At 51.1% G+C, this 26,405-nt stretch overlaps 1 protein-coding gene across 4 annotated transcripts in view; it reads left to right on the top strand.

The window, feature by feature from the left end:
• TXNRD3 (thioredoxin reductase 3) overlaps window positions 1-26,006 on the top strand; it is a 45,553-nt gene extending 19,547 nt beyond the window's left edge. Inside the window, exons 6-17 of one of the 4 annotated variants that reach the window (XR_014295415.1) lie at window positions 72-191; window positions 2,004-2,146; window positions 3,378-3,493; window positions 4,241-4,466; window positions 5,069-5,161; window positions 11,487-11,563; window positions 12,214-12,370; window positions 15,588-15,695; window positions 20,526-20,621; window positions 23,049-23,183; window positions 23,391-23,518; window positions 24,669-26,006. Coding sequence is in view for 3 of the 4 variants with exons in the window: in XM_082637189.1 (XP_082493315.1) it covers window positions 72-191; window positions 2,004-2,146; window positions 3,378-3,493; window positions 4,241-4,466; window positions 5,069-5,161; window positions 11,487-11,563; window positions 12,214-12,370; window positions 15,588-15,695; window positions 20,526-20,621; window positions 23,049-23,183; window positions 23,391-23,453 (1,334 nt within the window). In the remaining variant the exon portion in view is untranslated. Of the gene's footprint in view, window positions 1-71; window positions 192-2,003; window positions 2,147-3,377; window positions 3,494-4,240; window positions 4,467-5,068; window positions 5,162-11,486; window positions 11,564-12,213; window positions 12,371-13,228; window positions 14,337-15,587; window positions 15,727-15,965; window positions 17,950-20,525; window positions 20,622-23,048; window positions 23,184-23,390; window positions 23,556-24,668 lie in introns of those variants that run through there. The other 3 variants (XM_082637189.1, XM_082637190.1, XM_082637191.1) reach the window with 3 other exon arrangements.
• The last annotated feature ends 399 nt before the right edge of the window (window positions 26,007-26,405 follow it).

Raw genomic sequence — 26,405 nt, 5'->3', positions numbered from 1 at the left:
CACTCTGCACGTGCGCAAAACCACACACACACACACACACACAACGTTACAACTGTGACTTTCTCTCTCAGGTCTTGGTGGCACTTGTGTGAACGTCGGCTGCATCCCTAAGAAGCTGATGCACCAAGCCGCCCTTTTGGGCCAGGCACTAACTGACTCAAGGAAGTTTGGCTGGGAGTACAATCAACAAGGTGGGTGATAGCGTGTAAAAATATAGATGGGGAGAAAAGAAGAAAGAACGAGTTCCTTAGAAATCCTTGCTATTTACATTTCTGTAGTTTAGTTTTATGGGGGTTTTTTTTGGCTGCGCTGTGCAGCTTATGGGATCTTAGTTCCCCAACCAGGGATCGAACCCGGGCCCTCGGCAGTGAAAGCGTGGAGTCCTAACCACTGGACCGCCAGGGAAGTCCCTGTAGTTTAGTTTTAAATTAGTTTAATAAACACTTGTGAAGAGCCCACCGTGTGCCAGCCAGGCCCAGAGAACTCAAAGATGGTCGGTTGAAACCTGCTTTCGTGGGCCTTAGTGCTTAGGGAGGGCGTGGTTGCAGCCTCGGCCATTTCAAACCCTTAGCAGAGTGTGAGAGGGAATAATCACTATTTTCAGATTTCTTTCAAATATAAAGAAAACAGAATAGCAAGGGTCATTGTGTGGATTTTATCCATTACTGTGAGGACATTTTCTCTTTTATCAGTGTTTTTGTATGTGTGGTTAATGAAAATGGAAAACAAATTCACCAATAAAAACCTATTGGTGGGACTTCCCCGGTGGTCCAGTGGTCAGGACTCTGCACTTCCACTGCAGGGGATGTGGGTTCGATCCCACGTTGGGGAACTAGATCCTGCGTGCCGTGCGGTGTGGCCAAGAAAAAATAAATCTGCAAAACACCTATTGGTGAGGCTCTGAGGATGCAGAGATGAGGAAACTCTCACTCCTGCCCTGGAGCAGCACAGCCTGCTGGGGGAGGGAGGGGCGGGGGGGGGAGGGACAGGGGAGGGGGGAGGGGAGCGGCTTAGTGCCCGTAATTGGTGCTGAGGTTTCCAGCATCAACCTGAGGGGCACTTAGGAGCCTTGAGGAGTGGAGGTGGCGAAGGTGGCCCTGGAGGTGGGACACAGGACAGGAGGCAGCTTGCCCCACACCCTGTGAGCTGTGTAGAGATGGTCATCATTGCTGGTCCAAACCCCCTGGGATCATGGGCACGGGGTCTGGGAACGTAGTAACCAGGATGGCCATCTGGACTGCAAAGTCTTAGGAACCTTGTTGTCCACTGAGGCCCTAGGCAGGGTGACGTGGCGCCTGGGCCGTGATCACTGCCGCCGCCCGAGCCTCCACGCACTGCGACCTCCGCCTCTTCCCTGTGCCCTCCTGTCCCACGTCCCAGTGGGCGGGGCCCTCGAGAGCGCTGGAGGGGTCCGGGTCCACGTGTGACCAGAGGGTGAACCCCCCCGCCGATGGGTGGGTTTGCCGTTGGGGACCTCCCCCAGCTTCACGGGAGCCCTGGGCTGATGGCTCCTTGGGGACCGGCATCGGCAGATGAGACGAATCCAGGAAAGAGACCCCACCTAGAAGGTCCAGGATGAGGAGGAATCTTGATTCCGTCAACCCCACCCCGGCTTCGACAGGAAGTGGGTGAACTCGGTCATCTCAACGCGGGGCATTCACTGTCACAGCCCCGCCGGGGACCCGGGGGGAGTGGCAGGGGAGGTGTCCCGCACCTGTCCTGGGGGTGTTCCTGGTACCTCGAGACCCTGGGGCCTGGGTGCGAGATGGCTGCTCCCCACCCTCCTCCGTGGGCTTTCCTTGTTTTGACAACTCTGCTTTTCACATCTTTTGTATCATAAAAGAGGAGGAAGTATAAGCCGTGACTGGCATAAAAAAGCTCTCAGTTGCTAACTTCTGTTCACTTCTTGATTCTTGAAGCGATAGATAGGGTGGCTCGTGTGTTCCATGTGACTTACCGGTGACAGTGTAGCCCCTTCACACCCCCTGGTGATTTCTCCTCAGTGAAGCACAACTGGGAGAGCATGACCAAAGCCATTCAGAACCACATCGGCTCTCTGAACTGGAGCTACCAGCGGGCTCTGAGGGAGAAGGCGGTGGCCTACGTCAACTCCTACGGGGAATTTGTTGAACACCATAAAATCAAGGTCTGTTGGGGCGTTTTGTCCCGTTCATTGCTTTCTTTGCTTCTGCCATGCCTGCCGTGAACCCAGACTCCGTGTTGCATGTTAAGGGCTGCAGCTGGTGTGCGTGTGCACAGCCGTGCACGCGTGTGCTTTCCCCAGTGTTCCACGTCTGTCTAAAGTGGGGAAATTGCCTTTTAAAGGATTCTCAGTTTTAACTTATTTGCCTTTCGGTTTCATTGCCATCTTAAAAAGAGAAAATGTTTAAACCGTTCAGAGTTCAAAAATGTAAAAAGATCAGACTTTTAAGAGTGCAATTCTTTTTCAAACTGAAACCTTAACTAGCACTCCGGTACATGTTGTTCATAAAAGCACTAGTAAATGTAGTATCAGAATTAGTGTCCTTTACACACTTACATTTGTAACATTTGTGTGTGGTAAGGTCAGTACTTAAGGAGAAGGAGACTGTTCTGATGCTCACAAACATTTAACTGGAGTATGAGAGACGGTCCGATACCATCCTCCACACCTGCTCCACCTCTCTCCTCTGCTTTGGTGGCACAGTACTTGATGGCCTGGACAGGACTTGAGGTCCTTTTGTGGTCACCTGTTGTCTCTAGAAAGGTGTCAGTGGTGTGTCGAGAGCTGAGAACCTCACGTGGCCACAGGAGACCAGGGTGGCAGCTCCAGTCGGTTGGCTTGTTTCTCAGGCCGTCACCTGCCTGCCTTCTCCCCGCCGCAGCCTGGCTGTTCTGTTCAGGACCCTCCTCCAGGCTGCCCTCCCTCCATCCCACTGTTTTTTAATTTTCTAATAAAAATGGATTTATGATTTGCTTGTGTAATTGAAAAGAAACAAGCAACGAACAGCTTTGTGCATTCCGCAGAGCCTGGATTTCGGGGCGGCGCACAAGGGTCTTCAGGGTTGGCGCCCTCTTTCCTTGTTCCTTCCCGGCACTGGCCGCTCCCCAGATGCCAGCTGCTCTCCGGCCTGCGCACTTGGCCACGCTCTGTCCTCTCTCCAGTCACCCGCGCGGCCGCCCTGACTGGCCTTCCAGTCCCCCGCTGCCCCGCACCGCGGCCATGGTGCCCAGGCTGTGAACACGCCTGTTTTCTGTGCAGGAGGTTATCACAGTGCGTTACTATCTTTGCATGTGTGTTCCCGCTGACAGGAAGCTCCGTAGTAACTACTGAGTCCCGGGTGTCTGATATTCTGCGGTGTTTGATGAAAAGTGAAGTTTGCTTTGCTCTTTTCAAGGCAACCAATGGAAAAGGACAGGAAACGTATTATACTGCAGCAAAATTTGTCATAGCAACAGGGGAAAGGCCGCGCTATTTGGGAATCCGAGGAGATAAAGAATACTGTATTACTAGGTAAGTTAACGAGGCATCTGACCGTAAGTTGTAAATAGTGTGTTTCTGTGTCTCCAGTTTATTTACTCCCTGTCTTATTTCACAAAAGACTTGAACTAATGACAAATAAAAGTACATACAATGCAAAGCTAAGTAGTTAACATAATGGAGCTCAGAGACCGTAGGCTCGGTAAATAATAAGGTCACGGATGCACACAGGTGTGTTACAGGACTCCTGGCAGGTGCTCTGGGAGCGGGTCTGGGATTCGGCCCTACAATTTCTAGAGCTCACAGGGGAGCAGTGACTACTTCACTGCTTTAGGGTTTCATGTCTGTATGAACCAGGTGACCAAGAGAAGCACGGCTGTCCCAATACTGGGATGTAATAGGAATTCTCATTGGGCGGTTGTAGCAGGACATACGACCTTGACATATAAAGCTGGACAATGACTTTCAAACTTTTTTGAGCAGGGGCACTTTAAGAAATACATTTTTCACTGTGCGGTTGTTCAGGTGAACACACAACACACAGGCCAGACAAAGCAGTGTTTCTTCTTATTACATAGAATGTGATCTAATATCCTCTATTCCATTTTCTTATTTACAAACTCTCGGCCTGTGTCCCACTAGTTTGGCTTTGAGACACTGGGCTGGACATCCCCCTCCACAGTGGACGCGCACTCCACAGGCTGGCTGTCCCCTTCCGCACCTGTTCGTTCCGGCCCCGCATGGCACCATCCCGCCTGGCAACCCCTTCTCTCTTTACAGCGATGACCTCTTCTCTCTGCCCTACTGCCCGGGCGCGACCCTGGTGGTGGGCGCATCCTCCGTGGCGCTGGAGTGCGCAGGCTTCCTGGCCGGCCTGGGCCTGGAGGTCACGGTCATGGTGCGCTCGCAGCTCCTGCGGGGCTTCGACCAGGAGATGGCCGAGAAGGTGGGTTCCTCCATGCAGCAGCTCGGCATCCGATTCCTCCGCAAGTTCGTTCCCGTGGAGGTGAGTCCCCAGCACCTGCCGGCCTTCGCTGTCGCCTCGCCCTCCCCGCTCCCGTGCTTTCCTGTTGCCCTCGTAAACTCTGCTCGCCAGGGACCCTGAAGATGGGGCTCCCACCCCGGTCTCGGCGCCCGGCCGCCCCTCCCCCTCCTCCCCTTCCGCCTCTCTGTCCCTCCCCCAGCCGCATGTCCTGTCTCAGTGCTGAGGCCTCTGCTCAGGCATCCTCCCCAACTCCACACCCTTTTATGCAGCCGCCTGCTGGGCATCTCCACTTGAATTCCTCTCAAGCATTTTAAATTTAACAAGACGAAATAAAGCTCTTGATTTCCCCACCAAGTGTGCTCCCTGCTGTGTTTCGGCCTGTCTCAGTGCTCGGGAAGTGGTCCCCTGGAACACGCCATCTGTTAAGTCAGTGCCTGGAAAGCATCCCTCCGTGGCTCCCCTTCTGTCGTCTCCAACCAACCCAGCAACTTATCTCTCCCTCCACATTGCCCTTGGGACGGCCCTCTTGTCTCTGTCCAAACACCTAAACATACACACACCCTGTGGTCCACCTATTTTCTGTCACTTGTAGAGATAATCCTTGCACTGTTCCTCCTCACCAGGTTCAGCAGTTGGAGAAGGGGTCACCCGGGAAGCTGAAGGTAGTGGCTAAATCTACGGAAGGAACAGAGATGATTGAGGGCATTTACAACACGGTGAGTTTCTGTCGTGTGAGCAGTGGGTGGATGAACACGCTCGTAAGTTAGTGCAGATGAAACTTATGGGAAAATTATACCAGCATTAACTCTTTTCTTGATCCTTCGTGAGCGTCTGATACATATGGAAGGTGGTTGTGCTGTTGACGTTTGATAGTTTTCAGTGGTACATGAGGCATACGATGGTAAAATATACGTGTGTGTGTGACTATGCAGAGAACAAAATCTGGAAGCAGGTATACCTGACTGCTTTTACTGCTTACTTCTGGGGAGTTAGATGTGTTATACATTTCTGCACTTGAATATTTTTGCAATAAACATTGAATATATTTTATAATCAAAATAACAATAAAGATATTTTTAAAAACCAACAGTGTAAAATCTCCAAACAGTGTGGCTAGTCCATGGACTTTTGGGTGACAACAATTCTAATTTAAACTGATGGTATTTAGAGACCATTTCTTTTGTAAACTGTAGTTTATACCTTTTTCTTTTTTTTTTTTTTTGCGGTACGCGGGCCTCTCACTGTTGCGGCCTCTCCCGCTGCGGAGCACAGGCTCTGGACGCACAGGCCCAGCAGCCATGGCTCACGGGTCCAGCCGCTCCGCGGCACGTGGGATCCTCCCGGACCGGGGCACGAACCCGCGTTCCCTGCATCGGCAGGCGGACTCTCAACCACTGCGCCACCAGGGAAGCCCTGTAGTTTATACCTTTAACATAAACTGTACACTTATGTTTTACACACTCTTATAACATGATTCTTTTCAATTAAAAATAGATAATGTGGAGAGGCTCACCAAAGCCAAAAATATGTAAAACAAAAACAAAAATAAAAATCAGCCTCCATTCAGATTTTGATTAGGATTGCGGTGGATGTGTAACCAGTTGGAAACACTGGACTTCTTTGCAGTGTCCAGTCTCCCAGTCCATGAACATGGTATATCTGTCCTTTGACTTAAGCCGTCTGTCATAGTTCCCAACAAAGTTAGTACATTTCTCTGTAGACATCAAGAAGGTCTTCTGTTAGATTTATTCCTAGGTACTTACGTATTTCTGTATAGTTACAAATGATGTTTTTTGAAAAAAATGTCATTGCCTTTCACTGTTTGTTGCTGATATATAGAAATGCTGCTGATTTGTGTGATTTGATTTAGTATTCAGTAAGCTTGCTGAAGTCCTATTTGGTCATGTATCCTTAGATTATGTGGGGTCTTCTTTGTACATGTTCATAACAAGGGTTTTGCTTCCTCCTTTCAACTGTTTCCCTTTCCTCCTTTTTCTTGCACAAGGGCACCAGCCATGGCCTCCAGTGCAGTGTTAACAAGAAATGCAGAGCCAGGCGCTCCTGTCTGTTCTCAGGGTCGGAAGGAAGGCTTTCACTGTTTCATGGTTATAGAGTAAGGTATTCCATAGGGTTTGGGTAGATATTCTTTTTTTTTTTTTTTTTTTTTTTTTTTTTTTCCTTTTTGCGGTATGCGGGCCTCTCACTGCTGTGGCCTCTCCCGCTGCGGAGCACAGGCTCCGGACGCGCAGGCCCAGCGGCCATGGCTCACGGGCCCAGCCGCTCCGCGGCATATGGGATCCCCCCAGACCGGGGCACGAACCCGTATCCCCTGCATCGGCAGGCGGACTCTCAACCACTGCGCCACCAGGGAGGCCCTGGGTAGATATTCTTAATCACGCTAAAGAAATCATTTTCTATTTCTTGTTTGCTAAGTGGTTTCTTTTGTTATTTTGGTTTTGTTTGTTTGTTTTAAAAGTCAGGAGTGGATATTTAGCTGTAAGATTGTTTCTTTTGTAGCTGTTAATGATTATTTTTTCTTTAATCTGTTAGTGTATTGAATTACATTGGTTTTCTAATGTTCAGTCAACTTTGTATTCCTGATAAACCCAACTTGGTAATGGTCCTTTTTATATATTGTTGGATTTGGTTATTTAGAATTTTTGCATCTATATTCAAGAATTGTATTGGCTTATAATTTTCCTTTCATGTACTGAACTTTTCAGATTTTGGTATCAAAGTTATTCTAGCTCATGAAAGAAGTTTGGAATATGTTCCTTCTTTTTCTGTTCTCTGGAAGCATTTAGTAATATTAGAATTAGTTCTTTGTATGTTTGATCGAATTCACTGATGCAACCACCAGGGCCTAGAATGTTCAGTGAAGATGTATTCAATTTTCTTTAACAGACAACGGACCTTTTAAAGCTTTCTACTTTTTTCTACATCAACTTTTGATTTGTTATATTTTCTCAGAATTAGCCTGTTTCATCTAAGTTATCAAATGTATTGGTATAAAGCTGTGCAGAATATCTAAAATTGCGAATTGTTTATTTTTGTAATGATGTATCATCTACATGTAGTGATATGCACAGTTCAGTGGCTTTGACAAGTGTACATGTTTCTGTAATGCACACTCCTCTGAGAGTAACAGAGCATTTCTGTGGAGTCGGGAAGCTCTCTTGCACCCCTTCCCAGTACCTCACCCCAAGCAACCCTGATCTGGTTCTGTCACCAGAGACCAGTTGTTCCTGTTTAGATGTCATGACGTGGAGCCATGTGGTTCGTGCTCCTCGAGGTCTGACTCGGGATCCATCCACGAGGCATGTATCAGTGGCTGGCTCTTTTCACCATATGAATTGTCTGAATGTACCACAGGTCACTCACTTTCCTGTGGAGGGATGCCAGGCTGTTTGCCGCTGGGTTCTTGTGATGAAAACTCTGTGAAGGTTCTTGCGTGAGGCCTTCTGTGGACACACACTTTCCTTTCTTGTGGGTAAATACCTAGCAGTGAAATTGCTTGGTCACTGGGGACTTTCTGTGTTTAACTTTTGGGGAAACTGCCAGACAGCTTCCAAATGATTGTCTCATTTTATATTTCCACCAAGGATGCATGAGTTGTGGTTGTTCTGTAGCCTCACCAACATTTGGGGTTGTCAACTTTTTTGTTTAAGCCACTCTAGTGCCTGTGTAGTGGAATCTTGTTATAGGTTTAACTTGCATCTTCCTAATGACTACAGTGATGTTTGGCAATTTCTCATGTGTTTTTTGGCCATTTAAATATTTTCCCTTATCAAGTGTCTGTTTGAGTCTTTGGCCCATTTTTGGTTGGGTTATTGAATTTTATTTGGAATTGCAGGAGTTCTGTGTGTGTTGTGGGTACATTCTTTTTTCAGATGTATGTGTGTGGATATTTCTTCCCATCTAGTTGCCCATTTAGTTTTTTATGGCATCTTTTGATGAGCAATAGTTTTAAATGTTTGCTGAAGTTCAATTTATCAAATTTTTGTGTTTTTTTGTTTGTTTGTTTTTGTTTTTTTTGCGGTACGCGGGCCTCTCACTGTTGTGGCCTCTCCCATTGCGGAGCACAGGCTCCAGACGCGCAGGCTCAGCGGCCATGGCTCACGGGCCCAGCCGCTCCACGGCATGTGGGATCTTCCTGGACCGGGGCACGAACCCGTGTCCCCTGCATCGGCAGGTGGACTCTCAACCACTGCGCCACCAGGGAAGCCCCAAATTTTTGTTTTATGATTAAAGTTCTCTGTGTGCTCTACCCAGAGGCTGTGAAGATATTCTACATTTTCTTCCTGAAGCTTTATAGCTTTATCTTTTATGTTTAAGCCTGTAATTCATCTTGAACTAATTTTTGTTTACAGTGTGAGGTAGGAATTGAGGTTCTTTTTCTTCCATGTTAATACCCAGAGCCATCTGTGAAAAGACTTCCCTTTGTCCATCGAATTGCTTTGGTGCCTTTGTGATCATGTGATGTTTAACTGTGGGTCTGTTTCTGTCCTCTCTGACCTGTTTTGGTCATTGAAGCTTTATAGTAAGTATTAGACCAGGGAGGGTGGGCTCTCTAACTTTGCATAGGGCCTTTCCATATGAAATTTTTTTATTGAAGTATAACTGATTTACAGTGTTGTGTTAGTTTCATGTGTACAGCAAAGTGATTCAGATATATATGTGTGTGTCTATATATATATATATATATATATATATATATATATATATATATATTCTTTTTCAGATTTTTTTCCAATCATAGGTAATACAGTATACTGAATACAGTCCCCTGTGCTATACAGTAGGTCCTTGTTGATTATCTACTTTATACATAGTAGTGTGTACCTGTTAATCCCAAACTCCTAATTTATCCCTCCCCACCTTTTCCCCTTTGGTAACCATAAGTTTGTTTTCTATGTCTGTGAGTCTGCTTCTGTTTTGTGAATAAGTTCATTTGTATCATTTTTTTAGATTCCACATATAAGTGATATCATATGTTACTTATCTTTGTCTGACTTACTTCAATTAGTATGAAAATCTCTAGGTCCATCCATGTTTCCAATTTGTTTAAAAAAAAAAAAAAGTCCTGCTGGGACTTTGATTGAGATTGTATTGCTTATATAGATGAATTTGGGAGAACTGACATCTTAACAACATTGATTTTTCCAATACACGAACCTCATATGTCTTTCCATTTATTTGCGAGTTCTTTAGTTTCTCTCAGCAGCTTTTTGTCATTTTTCTCTAGAGGTCTTTCATGTATCTTGTTAAATTTATCTCTAAGTATTTCATATTTTTAAACTACTGTAAATGGTATTTAAATTTTTTAATTTTCAGTGGTTAGTAGGTAGTACATAGAAATACAAATGATTTTTGTATATTGACCTCCTTAGGATTTGTTCTGCATAAAACACCAGTTTTGTTTCTTCTTTCCAATCTATGTGCTTTTATTTCTTTTTCTTGCCTTGTTACACTGATTAAGACATCCACAACAGTGTTGAATGGAAACTGTGAGAGTCCCCCATCTCAGCAGTGAGGCCGTCTTTCAGCACAGCTGGGATGTGAGCTCTCGGGTTTTTGCAGATGCCTTTTATCAGGCTGGGGAAGTGTTCTTTTATTCTGAGCATGCTGAGGATTTTATTAAAATCCTCAAAGGGTGTTCAGTTTTGTCAAACGCTGTCCCCACATCTATTGGGATGATTAAGTTGTTTTCTCCTTTATTCTGTTAATACGGTGAATTACACTGATTGATTTTTGTATGTTAAACCAGATTTGTATTTTTGGGACAAAGCCCACTTTTTTTATGTTGCTCTATTTTACTTGCTGACATCTGTTAAGGATTTTGCATCTATGTGCATGAGGAGTGTTGGCTTCTAATTTTCTTTTCCTGCCCTTGTTTGATTCTGTGTCAGATGATTATGCTGGTTTTCTACAAAGGACTTGGGACGTGGTCCCTCTTCTGTGTCCCAGAGAGTTTGTGTATCATTAATGTTATTTCTTTTTTAAAAAAATTATTTATTTATTTTATTTATTTTTTGGCTGCACTGGGTTTTCGTTGCTGCTCGTGGGCTTTCTCTAGTTGTGGTGAGCGGGGGCTACTCTTCATTGCAGTGTGTGGGCTTCTCATTGTGGTGGCTTCTCTCGTTGCGGAGCATGGGCTCTAGGCGCGCGGGCTTCAGTAGTTGTGTCACATGGGCTCAGTAGTTGTGGCTCGTGGACTCTAGAGCTCAAGTTCATTAGTTGTGGCACACGGACTCAGTTGCTCTGCGGCATGTCGGATCTTCCTGAACCAGGGCTTGAACCCGTGTCCCCTGCATTGGCAGGCGGCTTCTCAACCACTGTGCCACCAGGGAAGTCCTTAGTGTTATTTCTTAAGTGTTCCATAGACGCTACCAATGAAGTCACCTGGGTCTGGAGTTAATTTATGGGAAGTTTATACATTGTGGATTCAGTTTCTGTAGTGAGTATAGAGTTCCTTAGTCTGCTAGGGCTGCCATAACAGAGTGCCACTAGACGGGGTTTCTCTCGGCTCTGGAGACCAGACCCCTGAGATCAAAGTGTGAGTAGACTGGCCTCCTCCGAGGCCTGTCTCCTGGGCGTGTAGACGGCTGCCTTCTCCGTGTGTCCTCATGTGATCACCCCCCATTTGTGTTGTGTGTGTCCCAAAAACCTCTTCTTATATAAGGACACAAGTCGGACTGGGTTCAGGCCCCCCTAATGGCCTTGTTTTACCTTAATCACCTCTGCAAAGGCCCCATCTCCAAATACAGTCACATTCTGAGGTTCTGGGGTTACGGCTGCAACGTGATTTGGGGAAGGGGCACAATGCAGCCCATGACATAGGGTTACGCAGACTTGTATGGGTGCAAGTTTGGTAAATTCTGTCTTTCAAGGAATCTATTTCATCTAAACTGTCAAATGTATTGGCATAGGGTGTTCATAATATTCTGTTACTATCCTTTTAATATCTGAAGGATCCATATTGAGGTCCCCTCTGTCATTCCTGATGTTGATCATTTGTTTTTGCTCTCTCTCTAAATGTAGGTTTTGTTAGCAATTGGTCGTGACTCCTGTACGAAGAAAATCGGGCTGGAGAAGATTGGTGTCAAAGTCAATGAGAAGTGAGTCCCGGGTGTCACCACCCAGCGCTGCACAGGGCAAGACCCAGCGCTGCACGGGGCGAGTCCCGGCGCTGCACGGGGCGAGACCCGGCGCTGCACGGGGCAAGACCCTGCACTGCACAGGGCACAGCGTTTCTACACATCACCTCCTGGAGACTCTTGTCTAATTACTAACATGCAAAGTTTCAATGCTTTAAATTTACTTTATAAGTACTGTGCCAGCTCTGTATTATCAATTTTTTCATTAATCAATTGATAACTCTTCATGTTTTCCTTAAATATCTCATGCATTAAACAGTTATTTTTTTTTAAATGTGGGAATGTATTCACCTACTTTCTGTGATTTAGAATGAATTTGTAGGTCCTTGATCAGGCACAGAGAAAAATTTCAAAGCTATGGGTTTGACTCTGGGGGCATCTAGAGATACTTTGGCACCCAGGCCCAGAAAGTGGGCCTGGTTTTTCAGCCAGAAGGGTGTTTCTTCAGGAGCCGCAGGTGCCCCAGTTGTTTGAGCCCACAGACACTTGATGACCCAGGTGCCCGAGCGCTTAGCAGGCTGTTTCTCTCTGAATCAGCCTCTTCCTGGCCAGGCGTCCGTGTCCAGCAGGGCAGTGTCGTCGTAATATCTTTTTCTTTCCAAACGTCACAGGACTGGCAAAATCCCAGTGAACGACGTGGAACAGAGCAGCGTGCCCTATGTCTACGCCGTCGGGGACGCCGTGGAGGGCAGGCCCGAGCTCACGCCCGTCGCCGTGCAGGCGGGCAAGCTGCTGGCTCGAAGGCTTTTTGGGGGCCGTTTAGAAAAGGTAAGTTTCTTACTGCTGTTTCTAAGATAATGTCTAAATCAAAATTATGATTTGAGGACAATCAGTACAGGTGGCACCTTGTGCCTGTTGTGCTGGGGAAGCTTCCCCCTAAACCGTTTGCAGTTCCGTACCGTTTACTGATGGTTTTAAATAAATATCTTATGAGTATCTTGATGTGCAAGCCATTGTACCGGGTGACATACTGGGGGGCGCCCAGGTAGGGACGTCTTGTCTTCTGACTGGAGGGGTCTGGAAACGCGTCCCGGGTGGATGCTGCTCAGCCACCGGGTGGCAGGGCCCTGCGGCCTGGGGCGGAAGGGGCCGGCCTCTGCGCCTGCTCAGCCTGTGGACCTGGTCTAGCCACCCTGCTTCCCCGGGCTCCGGGCTCTGTTTCAGCTGGCGCACAGCTGACGGTGCATCTGGCACCCCCTGCAGTCTCCCCACCTCCCGCAGTCTGTGGTCACAGACGAGCCTCTTGCTCTGCGGGCTCTGTCTGCTGGGGCCGAGGGTGGTCTCAGGAGCCCCCAGCCCCACGCGTCAGGAGAGCAGGGACCCGTGCGCTGCTGGCAGATGAAGGCAGCGGGGGAGATGGCCGTGCCGCATGGGGGTGGGGCTCAGGGGGCCTGCTGTGCTGCCCCAGCCTCAGTGCAGAGAGAGGCCTGGCATGTGCTGGCAGAGCAGGGGGTCCCACAGCTGGGAAGGAAGAGTCTGGGAGCTAATCTGGTGCCAGATCATCAAAAATCTGGGAGGCCGCAATATGGAACTTTTATGTCCCCCAGCGTTTTATTCAGAAAGGTGTCAAACTGCAGAAAGTTTAGTAACAATCACCCGTATGGACGTCCCACCCGGGCCTTGCAGGTGTTAATGCCGTGTCATCCCCCTGCCCGCATTTCCGAGTATGCGGATGTTCAGCACGAAGACTGTTTTGCGGCACTTCCGGAAGTGAGTGGCCAGCGCTTTGCCCCGGAAAACACTTTCAGCAAGTGCCCCTAAGAGCACGGGTGCTCCCTCCATAACCACAGCTCCATCTCCACGCTGAGGAAGTGAGCGAAGTGCATCACCCGCAGGCACATGTGCGCATCGCCCGGCGCATCTGGCTTTTCAAGCTCTTAGGTCTCTTTTAATCTGCTAGAGCCCCTGCCTCTGTTTACCTGTTTCTTTGCTTTATTTCTCATGACGGGTTTTTTTGTCGTTGTTGTTGTTTTGCGGTACGCGGGCCTCTCACTGCTGTGGCCTCTCCCGTTGTGGAGCACAGGCTCTGGACACGCAGGCTCAGCGGCCATGGCTCACGGGCGTAGCCGCTCCCCGGCATCTGGGATCTTCCCGGACCGGGGCACGAACCCGCGTCCCCTGCATCGGCAGGCGGACTCTCAACCACTGCGCCACCAGGGAAGCCCTTGTGACGGTTTTTTTGACGTATCCAGGCTACTCTTCTTGCAGAGTGTCTCGCATCCTGGGTTTCCCTGATGCTTTGCATGAGCAGGTTCAGGTGAGATGTTTGGGGCCCGGCTTCTTCATAAGGAACTCCGTGTGCTGTGTTTCACCGCCAGGTGCCCAGCGAGGTCGTGTGTGGAGACCTCGTGGGCACACGGAGGCGTGGCCCTGCTGGCCTCGGCGGGGGCAGGGCTGTGAACGGCTGGGGAGCTGTGTCCCCTCCGCAGGGCGTGAGCACTGGGCTGCAGGAAGCACAGCACTTGCCTGAGGTCCTGAGAAGCGGATCCCAGGGGCGGTGGGCAGAGAGGTGAGAAGACAGGGCAGCGCGTGTGCAGAGAGAGGTCAGAGGACCAGGGCGGGAGGAAGGCTGCAGGTGGGGTGAGGCGCGGCCCAGCTCAGGTGGAGGTCCGAGTTCAAGACGTGGGATGTGCTTTAGGTGAGAGGGGAAGCTGGGGAGTTTCCTGTTGATTTTCCTCAATTGATATGAAGCAGGAGAAAAGCATCTGCTGAGAATGAGGCGTCCCCTGTGAGCCATGGGGTGCAGGGTTGATGGCCAGACTGATGAGCAACCGAGGACCTAGGAGAGGTCAGGAACTGCTGCATACAGCCGTCCGCGCTTCTGTGGGTTTCTGTAGCCATGCTGGAAAAAAGAGAACAAATGCTTGGCTGGTCCGTGATTTGCAGGTCGTGGAACACGACGTGTCGGGGCCTAAGGTGAGGGTCAGGCTGGCGCGCGGTGTCCACATTGTCCACCGGCTGCAGGGACGCCCGGTGGTGTGTGATTGGCTTTCCTCTTGGGCCACAAAGCAGCGCCTCGCTCAGGCCGTCACGTCGGCGGGGTTTCTCGTGAGGATCGCACAGTAACCTGGAGGGAGAAGCAGGCTGGGGTGGGGCTGGGCTCGCGGCTGCTCTGGGCCCCGAAACGGTGGGGTTCCCGGTTGCCCACCACTCTGCCTGAGCATTTCTTCCCGTCCAACCACCACCCAGGGGCTTCACCCCTGGGAGCCTCTCCCTTCGCCTCTAGTTCACATCTTACAGAGGGAAGAATGTGATGGCCGGAGCTCCTGTTTCCTCATGCAGTGCGGGCAGCCGGTCGCTCCCTTTGGGTTGGAGTCTCCCCTGAGCTAGTCACCTGTGAGCTGTTGGCGGGGTGGGGGACGTCGTGCAGTGGGCACCGCTGCCCTTGCAGAGCTGTGGGCGGGCAGCACAGTGACCTTCCTCTCTGGCTTTGCCCGCCCCCTTTCTCGGCCCCGCACACGCTTTCTCTCTGCGCTGTCACAGTCTCCAGACAGGCGTGCACTTGTGCTCACACTCGCGCCCCGGGATGCAGGGCTGCTGGGGCCGGTGTGTGGGGCTCAGGGTCTGCAGCCTTCCCGTGATGTCCTCCTGTGCTCTGTCCCAGGTTGATAAGGGCCCTCAAGGGTCCCGTCTCCGGGCCCCGCGGTGTGGCGGCCCTCCATGCGCGTGGCTGTCTCCCTGGGGCGGGCTGGGCCACTCACTCTGCCCTGCGCGGCTGAGCGGCTTCTCCGCTCATCCGTGCGGGGGCGCGGTCATGTGCACGGCTGCGGTGGCCCAGGTCCCGGTGCAATGGCAGCGTGTGGTCCCTGCCCCGGAGCCGGGGTGCACCCGTCTGCTCAGTGACTCCGTTCCCTGAAACGGTGGCAGTGAGGGTCACCTGCACGGGACCATGCTTGTTGATCTTCCTTTTACAAATGTGCGTCGTATGGATTTTCCCTGTAAAAAGTACCACAAGATAAAAGACCGTGACTGGTTTGTCTTGCAGTGTGACTATATGAATGCCCCCACCGTGGTGTTCACGCCCCTGGAGTACGGCTGCTGCGGGTACACGGAGGAGAAAGCCGTGGAGGTGTACCGGAAGGAGAATCTGGAAGTAAGGTGGTGTGACTGTGGCATGTGCAGACATTCTCTTTTTTTTTTTTTTTTTTTTTTTTTTCTCTCTTTTTGCGGTATGCGGGCCTCTCACTGTTGTGGCCTCTCCCGTTGCGGAGCACAGGCTCCGGATGCGCAGGCCCAGCGGCCGTGGCTCACGGGCCCAGCCGCTCCGCGGCATGTGGGATCCTCCCAGACCGGGGCACGAACCCGTATCCCCTGCATCGGCAGGCGGACTCTCAACCACTGCGCCACCAGGGAGGCCCCAGACCTTCTCTTTTAATCCACGGTTTGTCTTCAGCCACTTTTTATTCTGTAGTTTTGCGAGTTACTGTAATGGTTGTATTGTAGGAAACTGTATTCCTACTTCGGGGAAATTGGAAATTCAATAACGTGAACCCTGTCTGTAGCAGACTGTAATAATTACATAGCTGGGGAGACAAGGACGTGCTGTGTGCGTCAGGGCTCTGAGCTACAGCAACAGGCGTCTGCCTGAGGAGGCTTATGGGAGGGTCGCTGTGCGACTGGGGGCGCGGGAGTGTCCGAGGCCCTGGGAAGCGGTAGGAACCAGGAACTGGGAGACGTGTCAGCTCCTCCTCTTCCTGGTGGGGGTCCGTGTGCGTGCGCAGGCACTGCTGTCCCTGTAGGATCAGAAATGCACGTAGCGGCAGAATGTGGCCCTTCCCTGCTCCGAGGTCACCCGTGGTTCTGGTCTTTGGAGGAACTGACTCACTGTGTTTCGTCTCAATTACAAATTATGAGGGGCGTTCGCTGGTCCGGGCTGGGTCTGCTGTCCACCCCCTCCCGCTGGGCGTGACGGGAGCCAGACTCAGGCAGGACCCGGTCCAGGACCCTCCGCCCGCCGCGGGCTCAGGGGAGGGGCAAGTCCGGGGCTGTCGGCCTGCTGGGGGCTCTTCAGACGCCCCGAAGGGGCTCTCACCTTCCCTCCTCTCCTGCCCGTCTGGTCCTAACTGCCTCGTAAGCGGGTGGTTCAAGTGGCTTCTCCCTGCACCTCCTCCCCACACAGGAGGGGAGGGGAGGTGAAGAGAGTCAGAGGTTTAGGACCACTGGGTGTTTGAAGCCAGTGAGTCGAAGTCACAGGCCCTCCCCTGGTTACGGGGAGTCCTCTGAAGCGCAGCACTGGGGCTCCCGCGCTAAATGGCCGAATGACTTCCTGAGACTCTCCTTTATGTTTCCGGGGTGGGGGACCAGAATGATGACCGACGGTGCTACTTTAGGTGTGTTTTCAGTGAGAAATTTCCATTTTAGAGGACATTATTTGATCCGTTTATAATTCACTTCTGGTAATAATGAACCACCCATTTGCAGTGGTGAAATTTTACTTGGGTCTTGGAAAAGTGATGGTAACAATTACGGATTTAACACTTAGTTCTAAAACTTTCTGAAATCAATGAGAAATTAAGCTCGGCAGGCACGTGAGAGGAAGGATGCAGGAGGCTGTACCCCAGGTAAAGGGATGTCTCCGTAGGAAGGGTTCCCAGGTTTGTGGGGTTACTTTAAGGTCTCTTTCCTAAGGCTCACTGCAGATCAACTCACCTAGTCTGTACATTTATTTATTGCATTTTACAGGACTGAAAATTTGATCTATTCGTATTTTTTTAATATTCCAACTATATAAAGGAATGAGGAAGCCTCTCATAAATACACATACAATTTCTTTTAAATGAGGAAATGGAGGTGAAAAGAAGATGAGGGTAGAAACAATAAGACAGCGTAAGAAGAAAGATTAATTGGTTCACAAAATTAATGCTGTAAAGTCTGGTGGACTTTCATCTCTCTGATAATGAACTTGTATGCAGAGTATCTAAAGAACTCTTACAACTCAACAATAAAAAAAAACCCAAATAACCCAATTTTTTAAAGGGCAAAGAATCTGAATAGATATTTCTCCAAAGAACATACACAAATGGCCAATAAGCACATGAAAAAGTTCTCAGTATCACTGATCATCAGGGAAATGTACATCCAGACCTTAGTAAGATACCACAGGGATGATTTGTAAAAATGTTCACCATTTCTGTGCGTTGTCTTTTCACCTTCTTGATGGTGCCCTTTGAAGCACGAAAATCTTTCATTCTGATGAAGTCCAATATGTCTTTTTTGTTTTCTGTTGCAAGCCACATGTACTTTTTTTTTTTTTTTTTGGTTTTTTTTTGTTTGTTTGTTTCTTTGTTTGAAATGGGGCCTCTCACTGTTGTGACCTCTCCCGTTGCGGAGCACAGGCTCCGGACGCGCAGGCTCAGCAGCCATGGCTCACGGGCCCAGCCGCTCCGCGGCATATGGGATCCTCCCGGACTGGGGCACGAACCCATGTCCCCTGCATCGGCAGGCGGACTCTCAACCACTGCGCCACCAGGGAAGCCCCTTGCCACATGTACTTTTGATGTCACTTCTGATACATCAGTGCCTAATCCAAAGTCGTGAAGATTGATGCCTATGTTTTTTCTTCTAAGGGTTTTACAGTTTTCAGCTCTTACGTCTGGGTCTGTGATCCATTCTGAGTTAGTTTTTGTACACGTGTGAGGTAGGGGTCTGACTCCATTCTTTTGCATGTGGATGCCCATTTCTCTGTGAACAGCTTCTACCTAGTAAAGGAAACGCCGCCAATCATCTAGCTGCAAATCTGAGTATAATTGGGAGGGTGGGGATGAGAGTGCAGGGGCCAGGAAAGAACGAGTTAAATCCTCCTGCTCAACAGGGTGAGTCAGTAAGTGAAGCCGAGCACAGGAGAGTCCGGTGAGAGCAGCGTAAGCGTGTCGTGTGGAAGCACGGGGGCGAACGACCGCACGCAGGACGTGCACGTGGTTGTGCCGACTGATCAAAGAGGGCACCGGGGCGGCCCAGGTGGCTGCGTTCATCACAGAGCTTTGAAAGTTTGCCGTTAGTGTGCATAATTTGATTAAAAGATTAAAACTTTAAAAAAAGACAATCATAGGGAGACTGTTTGTTTGTTTGTTTTGGCCTTGCCACGCGGCGTGGGGGATCTCAGTTCCCCGATCAGGGATCGAATCTGCACCCTCAGCAGTGAAAGCACCTAGTCGTAGGCACTGGACCGCCAGGGAATTCCCAAGGGTGATTCTGAATAAGGAGAGTCCTGGGGGGAGACTAAATTGTATCCTGTAACCACAGTAATTAGACTTGTGCCGGAGTGGCACGCAGGTGGACAGGAAGGTGAGTGGGACAGAATTTGGAGCCCGGATTGACTCAAGTGCTTAGAAGAATTAACGGGTGGTAAAGGTGGTATTTTAAATCTGTGGGAAAGGACATTCATTTAAAGGTGCTGGAGTCTAAGGGGACAGCATTCAGGAAAAATATGAAGTTGGGTCCACACTTCACACCCACTTAGAACCAGAAGGATCAGAAACTTAAGTAAAATCTTCCAAGTACTAGGAGGAAAAACACACCTAACACACACGAGGAAAGGAGCGGGAGGGTGGGAAGAGGTGTGGGTGCAGGGGCTCAGGGCGCATCAAAGCCAGGAGCCTGCAGTTTCAGAAATCCTGTTTAAAAGCTTGGAGTTGGCACCATTTCTTTTCTTAACGTTAGGGGTGTATTTTAGGAATACTATCTTGAGATGAAGAAGCATTTATCTTCTGTTTCTAATAGCCACGGAGACTGACAAGTTTGTATTAAAATATGAGGAAGAGTTTATTTCTCTTCTGTTCAGTACGCATTAGATGTAATGTTTTGGGCTTCCCTGGTGGCGCAGTGGTTGAGAGTCCGCCTGCCGATGCAGGGGACACGGGTTCATGCCCCAGTCTGGGAGGATCCCACATGCTGCGGAGCGGCTGGGCCCGTGAGCCATGGCTGCTGAGCCTGCACGTCCGGAGCCTGTGCTCCACAACGAGAGAGACCACAACAGTGAGAGGCCCACGTACCACAAAAAAAAAAAAAAAAAAATCTAATGTTTCATGTTAAATCTAATGTTTTTTGTTACAAGTAGCTGTGGACTATGATGTGTTTTAAATAAAAATGTCATTTTAACTACGTATGCATTAACCACTGATGCTTCCTTAACTTTTAAAATGGTTATTTCTGGACAGTGGGATTTTTTCCCCAATTTCTTTGTAATCCTCTGTACTGTGTTATTCTTTTAATAACCTTGTGTCATTGTTATAAAAACAATAAAGACAGTATTCCAACTGTAAAATACATAATCATATTAAAGAACAAAGAGCCCGTACTTCCACCCCTCCCCTGCGGGGGGATAGTTGAGAACACATTCTCATCCCGGCAGTGCACACAGATCCACCGCCTTCTGTGTGGAGTGATTAGGCGTAGGGCCACCGGGACATGTAGCTGCCCCGAGGGGATGAGGGGGCGGACGGTGTGCAGTGCGTCCCTGAGGCCTGAGCAGGTTGGGAGCCTTTGAGGTACCCTGGGCTCTGGGGGGCCTTCAGGTGGCGGGGGCAGTGTTCCTCATACCGTGGGTGGCTGGACTGCCTTGTGGCTTCTGCTTCTCCTAGATTTGGTTTGGATATGAACCTCACAGGAGGCGTGGGAACCGATGGAGGGCAGGACCTAAGGCTTTCTTCACTGTCTCAGCCCCACAGGGCCTGGAGCGTTGGCTGCTTGGAGAGTAGCCCTCTAGGTGCTTGAGGACCAAAGTTAGTTAATCGGAGAAAGCAAAGATCACACACTCTGCAGCTGGCACGTAGGAGCTTGCCCAGGTGCTCCCGGCAGATTCATAAGCTGGGATCCTGCAAGTTTACATTTCTGAGAGCTGGTACAGAAATTGTCGTCTTTGTGTAATAAGGAGGCTGTCAAGCAGCGGTCTCCATGGACACCGACCTCGGCCTCTCTCTTGCAGGTCTACCACACTTTGTTCTGGCCTCTCGAGTGGACAGTGGCCTGCAGAGACAGCAACACCTGTTACGCAAAGATTATCTGCAATAAATGCGACGAGGTACGTCATACGGTTGGAAGCAGGAATGTTCTGATTTTAAAACAAAGCTTTTATTCTAGTATTTGGGTCTTTATAATCTCTTTAAAGACAGCTCTAAGGGCCAGGGGGAGATCCTTGAAACTGTTACCCGGGCACTGTGTTTGAAGAGTGACAGTTGGGCAGTGGCTTACCTTTTCAAAATCATCGGAATGTGTCACTCCAGAGCTGTCTAACTTGGCAGTTTAGAACTACAGGGTCTGGGAAAATTTGGGTCATCAGTGATGAAATGTAAGGCGTATGTTTGTGTACATTTGGAAATACAGGCATACCTCAAAGGTATTGTGGTTAGGTTCCAGACCACTGCAATAACTCGAGTTTTGAGTAACATGAGCCACAAAATTCTTTGGTTTCCCAGAGCTTATAAAGGTTATGTTTACACTATACGGTAGTCTATTAAGTGTGCAATCACATTATGTCTAAAAAAACAATGTACGACCTTAATTTTATGCTAAAAAACCCTGACCATCACCTGAGCCTCAGCCAGTTGTAGCCCTTCTGCTGGTGCGGGGTCTCGCCTCCAGTGCTGGCGGCCGCTGACTGATCAGGATGGAGGCCGCTGAGGCTGGGATGGCTGCGGCCATTTCTGAGAACAACGCCACCATGAAGTTTGCCGCACTGATGGACTCTTCCTTTCATGAATGATTTCCCTGGAGCAGCAATGCTGTTTGGCAGCATTTTACCCACAGAACTTCCTTCAGAACTGGAGTCAATCCTCTCAAACCCTGCAGCTCCTTTATCAACGAAGTTGTGTCATATCCTAAGGCCTTTGCTGTTGTTTCAACTGTCTTCACAGCCTCTTCAACAGGAGTAGATTCCGTGTTAAGAAACCACTCTCTTTGCTCGTCCATAAGAAGCAGCCCCTCATCCGTTCCCAAGTTTCATCGCAAGATGGCAGCAATTCAGTCCCATCTTCAGGCTCCACTTCTAGTTCTTGTTCCCCTGCTGTTTCCACCACGCCTGCAGTCCCTCCTCCATGAAGTCTCGAACCCCTCAAAGTCATCCAGGAGGGCTGGAATCAGCTTCTTCCAAACTCCTCTTAATTTGGATATTTTGACCTCTTCCCATGAATCACAAGTGTTCTTTTTTTAAAATTTTTATTGGCCACGCCATGCACGTGAGGCACATGGGATCTTAGTTCCTCGACCAGGGATCGAACCCAACGCCCCCTGCACTGGAAGCACGCAGTCTTAACCACCGGACCCAGGGAAGTCCCGCACATGTTCTTAATGGCATCTAGAATGGTGAATCCTTTCCAGAAGGTTTTCAATTTACTTTGCCCAAATCCATCACAGGAATCACTGCCTATGGCAGCTACAACCTAACAAAGTGTATTTCTTAAATAATAAGACTTGAAAGTCCAAATTACTTCTTGATCTACAGGCTGCAGAGAGGATGCTGTGTTGTCAGGCATGAAAGCAACATTAATCCCACTGTCCATCTCCATCAGAGCGCTTGGGTGGCCAGGTGCACTGTCAGTGAGCGGTAACCTACCGCCCCTTTCTTTTACTTTTGTCCCAATTTCCATTTCTGGAGTGTCACCCCACCACTCACTGTCTTCCTGGAGCTACGCTGAAAACCACGCACAGGCTTCCATCTCTCAGAAGCTCCTCACTTTCATTAATAAGTGGCTTCCCCCTCTCTGGGCCACTCCTTCTCCCACTTTGCTGCACGTGCACCCCTCAGAGGTTCCCGTCCACGGCCCCCTGGGAGCGCAGCTCACGGGGTATCCGTTTGCCCACCTGCCGCGGGTGCCCGGAGAGTGGGGGGCACAGACGCCTGCCGCCTGTCATGCTCCCTCTCTTCACCTTGTGCACTTTAACCCTGAAGCTCTGGATGCAGAAAAGTGATGAGAAAACATGGACCGAGGAAAGCCTGAGTGCTGGGAGTGCACGGGGACGCACCCGCGTCCCCCGGGCCTGCATGCGCGTCCTTGCGGCTCGCGGTCCCTGGGGTGGGGAGCAGGGGCCGCCAGCCACTCCTCGGTGTCTGCTGAGCCGGCTCGGAGCCTGGCCGCCCGCATCCTGGGCTGGGAGTAGCGCCTGCTGCGTCAGCTCTTAGCCGAATTCCAGCCTTGGCTGTTAGCTGGGATTCGTCGTGTTGTCGTTTAGCGCTATCTCAGTGTAACGCGGAAATATCCATCAGACAACAGACTCGTTCGCGCAGCAGGTTAATTGCTCGTTCTGGTAAATGTGAGTGCGTGTTAACACAGGACGTGCATCGACTGGCTCACCTAACAGATTGTCGCAGGGCACGGTTTCATGGTGGTGTTCTCTGCTCAGTTCGGCATTAGAGGTGCTTTTCTGTGGGAGTTGCTGTCAGTGTCAACGGTGACCTTGGGATGACGAGATTCCTATTCAGATCCTTAACCTACTGGCTTCCCTTTGAAAGGATCGGGTGATAGGATTTCACGTCCTTGGACCGAAGGCCGGTGAGATCACCCAAGGATTTGCAGCCGCCATGAAATGTGGGCTCACCAAGCAGCTGCTGGACGACACCATTGGGATCCACCCCACGTGTGCACAGGTACGGACACAGGAGCTTGTAGACATGGACTCGGTGCGGTTTGGAAAACTGTGATAAAGCATGTTGTCAGTAGACGAATTTTATATTAATAACTGCTTTGTATGCCGTAAAGGATGACGTGGATGTCACATTCAGGACGTGTTTTCTCAGAGCAGAGCTCAAGTACCGACTAAGTGTGAATTCGTGTTGTTTCCTCCCCGTGGGCAGGTGTTCACCACCTTGGAGATCACGAAGTCTTCGGGGCTGGACATCACGCAGAAGGGCTGCTGAGGCTAAGCCGCTGCTGCCGCTCTCCTTGTCCCGCGGCCGTTTCTGTGAAGACGGCACGCTCTCGGGTAAGCCCGGGGACAGCGTGGGGACAAGGAGGCGGGACAGCAGCAGTGCCGTCCCCCCACCTGGCTGACAGGGAGGGGCAGCCACGCTGCGTCCTTGACGTCTTAGCTCGGAGCCGCCAGGTGAGCCAAGACTGACCTCTTCCCTGTCAGCTCCCCCGACAGACCTTTTAATCACACAACTCATCTAAGTCGATGTTCCGGGTTGCTGGTGTTTTTATCCCCTTGCTTTGTTGAGTCCACGGAAATATTTTCTTTTATGAAACTGACTCTAAAGTGGGCATCTTCAGTGCATGGGCGTCTGGGACGCCCCCGTAGCTGCCGCAGAGCACGAGTGCGTCGCCTTCTCCTGGGGGCACGTGTGCAGCCGCCGGCAGACCGCCTCACCCTCTCTGGTTCCCAGCAGTGACCACCTGGCCACTCTCCTCTTCGTGTCACTGGACTGAGCAGAATATCTCACGTCAGAGAGAGTTGCTCGGACTTCTCATGTTGGTCTTAAGAATAATATTAAAAAGTTCTCAATACTGTATTATGTGAAACGTAATTTAAAACTATTTAAGTGGCTCTGTCCTCAGTCTGTTTCCTTACAGTCGGGTTCAGTAAGTGAGCAGGTGATGTTAGGAGATTCCTTTTGAGTTTGCACCCCTGTCAGCATCTAAAAGGCCCTTGAGGTGGGAGGCCCACCCGGGGCCCTTTTGGAAGCTTGTTTTCTTGGGAGCAGACACCGCCCCCCCGCACCACGTTGAGGGTTCCAGGCGGCAGTGCTCTCCTGGGCCGTGTGCTGGCCACCTGCCTCTGTGGTCAGAACATCTGGGCATACGTTTTAAAAGAAGCTGTAAGCCAGGAACCAATTGGGGAGCACCATCTGTGGATGGGGCTGGGGCACGGGGATTGGGCACCCAGAGTAACGCACACAGGATTCAGTTACAGACTCGCCTTTCTACTGGGGAGGCAAAAGCAAGAGAGGCGGGTGGAGCAATTGGGTCATGTGTGCCCAGGGTGGCACGGCGAGTCGGGCAGAGGCCGGGCTCTCACCTGGCACGCCCACGGCCAGCCCAGCCCTTCACAGACCCAACCACTGTGTGAGCTCAGAGGGGCCGACAGTGCCCTGGGCCCCAGCCCATGCCGACGCTCCCCTGCTGTTCCTTTTAAGCCATAGTAAAGACGCCGTGGCCAGAGAAGAGTCAAGGGAACCTAAATCAGGCTTAAGGCTGTGGACAGCCTGCTGAGAAGTCCGGCTCCTGCACAGCCCTGGATGCCCGTGTGGACCCATCCACCCCCCTCCCAAGCTCCTGGGAGTCTCCTGACAGCACGGCCATCTCTGCAGACCTCCTCCTCCGTCTCATTCTCCCTCTCTTCTGTGACCGCGAGGTTGGGCCTGCACGGACCTCTGGACCAGGCTGGTGTCCCCAGCCAGCCCTCCTGCCCCCTGACCGCCGTGAGGTGCTGACTCAGCACTGCTCTCCCAGGGACGGGACACCACAGGCCCCAGGCCAGGCGTGACCGCCCAGGCCCCACAGGCTGCCCCCACCTGAGGGCACGAACAGCTCCGGGGAGGTCCCTGCAGGGCTCCCCTGGGACCAGTCGGCCACTCAGACCTCCCCTGTCCTGCGTCCCTCCCTCGGCAGTTCCCTCGACTAGAACCCCCATCTCGGGGCTGCTCCGGGGACCCCAGCTGACACGCTCCCTACGTGTTCACTGGCAGATACAGGCCTAGGGCATCAGGGCAGGAGGAGGCCTTGCTTTTTACACCATTTGCCTTTCCTCTCCTCTAGTCCCCACGTGGGACGCAGGCGCCTTGGCCTGGGATGCTCGCCGTTGCTAGTCCAGTGGAGACCCTGATGGTTCTGAGCCTGCCGGGGCCTCCACGGGGCAGCAGGTCCCGGAGCTGCGCCCTAACCAACTGAACTCCCCTGCGTTGGCCAAGCCCGACGGCTCCTGGGCTGCGGCTGGGGCTCAGTCAAGGTCAGCCAGAAAAGGAGCTCTTCTGCAGCCAGGGCGAGTTGTTCGCTATTTCTAGGCCTTCTCTTGCACTTAGTCTGAAGGAGGGCTGGGGGCTGTGCCACCAAACATGTAGGTGTGGGTGCTCCCGTCCGGGGTCCTCGAAGCTGGGATGCCCTCCAGCCCAGCCCTCACGCAGCTGCCCTCACAGCCATGCCCCGGCCAGCAGGGCTTCAGGCTGGATTCCAAGCCACGTGGCTTAGGGGCTGCAGTGTCACTGATTGTGACCCCAGGGGCTTCTGATGCTGCAATGAGCCTGTGGGCCTGGCCCCTGCGGCCCTGGGGCCAGTGCTTACCTGGTACACAGCAGCCAGGACCATAGCCAGCATCTCCCCCGGCTCTGGCGTCATTCAGGCAGCCCGGTGAGTAGCCGGCCCCTTGGGGGGTTTGCTCACCCACTCCTTTCTGGCTGCAGGCTCCCTGCTGGGGGGCTGGCCTTGTGGGGGTGGGCAGCGGCCCTCACGTCAGCATCTTCCTGGGCAGGGTCAGTGCCAGGCCCTGCGATCCGTACCCTGACTGGCACTGCCGGGAGCGGGGAGGCAGCCTGTGTGGCTGGGAGGGGCAGCCCCAAGTCAGCCTGGGGAGCAGCAGCGGGACGGAGGGCTGCCCCGGACCCGGCAGGGCCCTCCTGCCCCGCGGGAAGCAGGCTCCGCACAGTTTGCAGGGCCAGGCCCAGGGCTTAGAGGGTCTGCAGGTGGGGCCCGGTGGGCATGGGGTCCCGTCGCCCAGCCCCTCCAGGACTGCGCCACTTGGCCCAGACACAGCCCGGACCCCACCTCTTCCCCACGTGCGGGGGGAGGGGGGTGCAGGCAGAGCAGTTCACCTTTTAGAGCCTCAGTTTCCTTACCTGAAAATGGGATGATGGCAATGTGTCCTCCATCAGATGGCA

Source organism: Mesoplodon mirus (assembly GCF_964341445.2).
Source record: "Mesoplodon mirus genome assembly, chromosome: 12".
Classification (NCBI taxonomy): domain Eukaryota; kingdom Metazoa; phylum Chordata; class Mammalia; order Artiodactyla; family Ziphiidae; genus Mesoplodon; species Mesoplodon mirus.
Note: the sequence above shows the minus strand (reverse complement) of the source record. Positions and strands in the feature narration are given on the sequence as shown.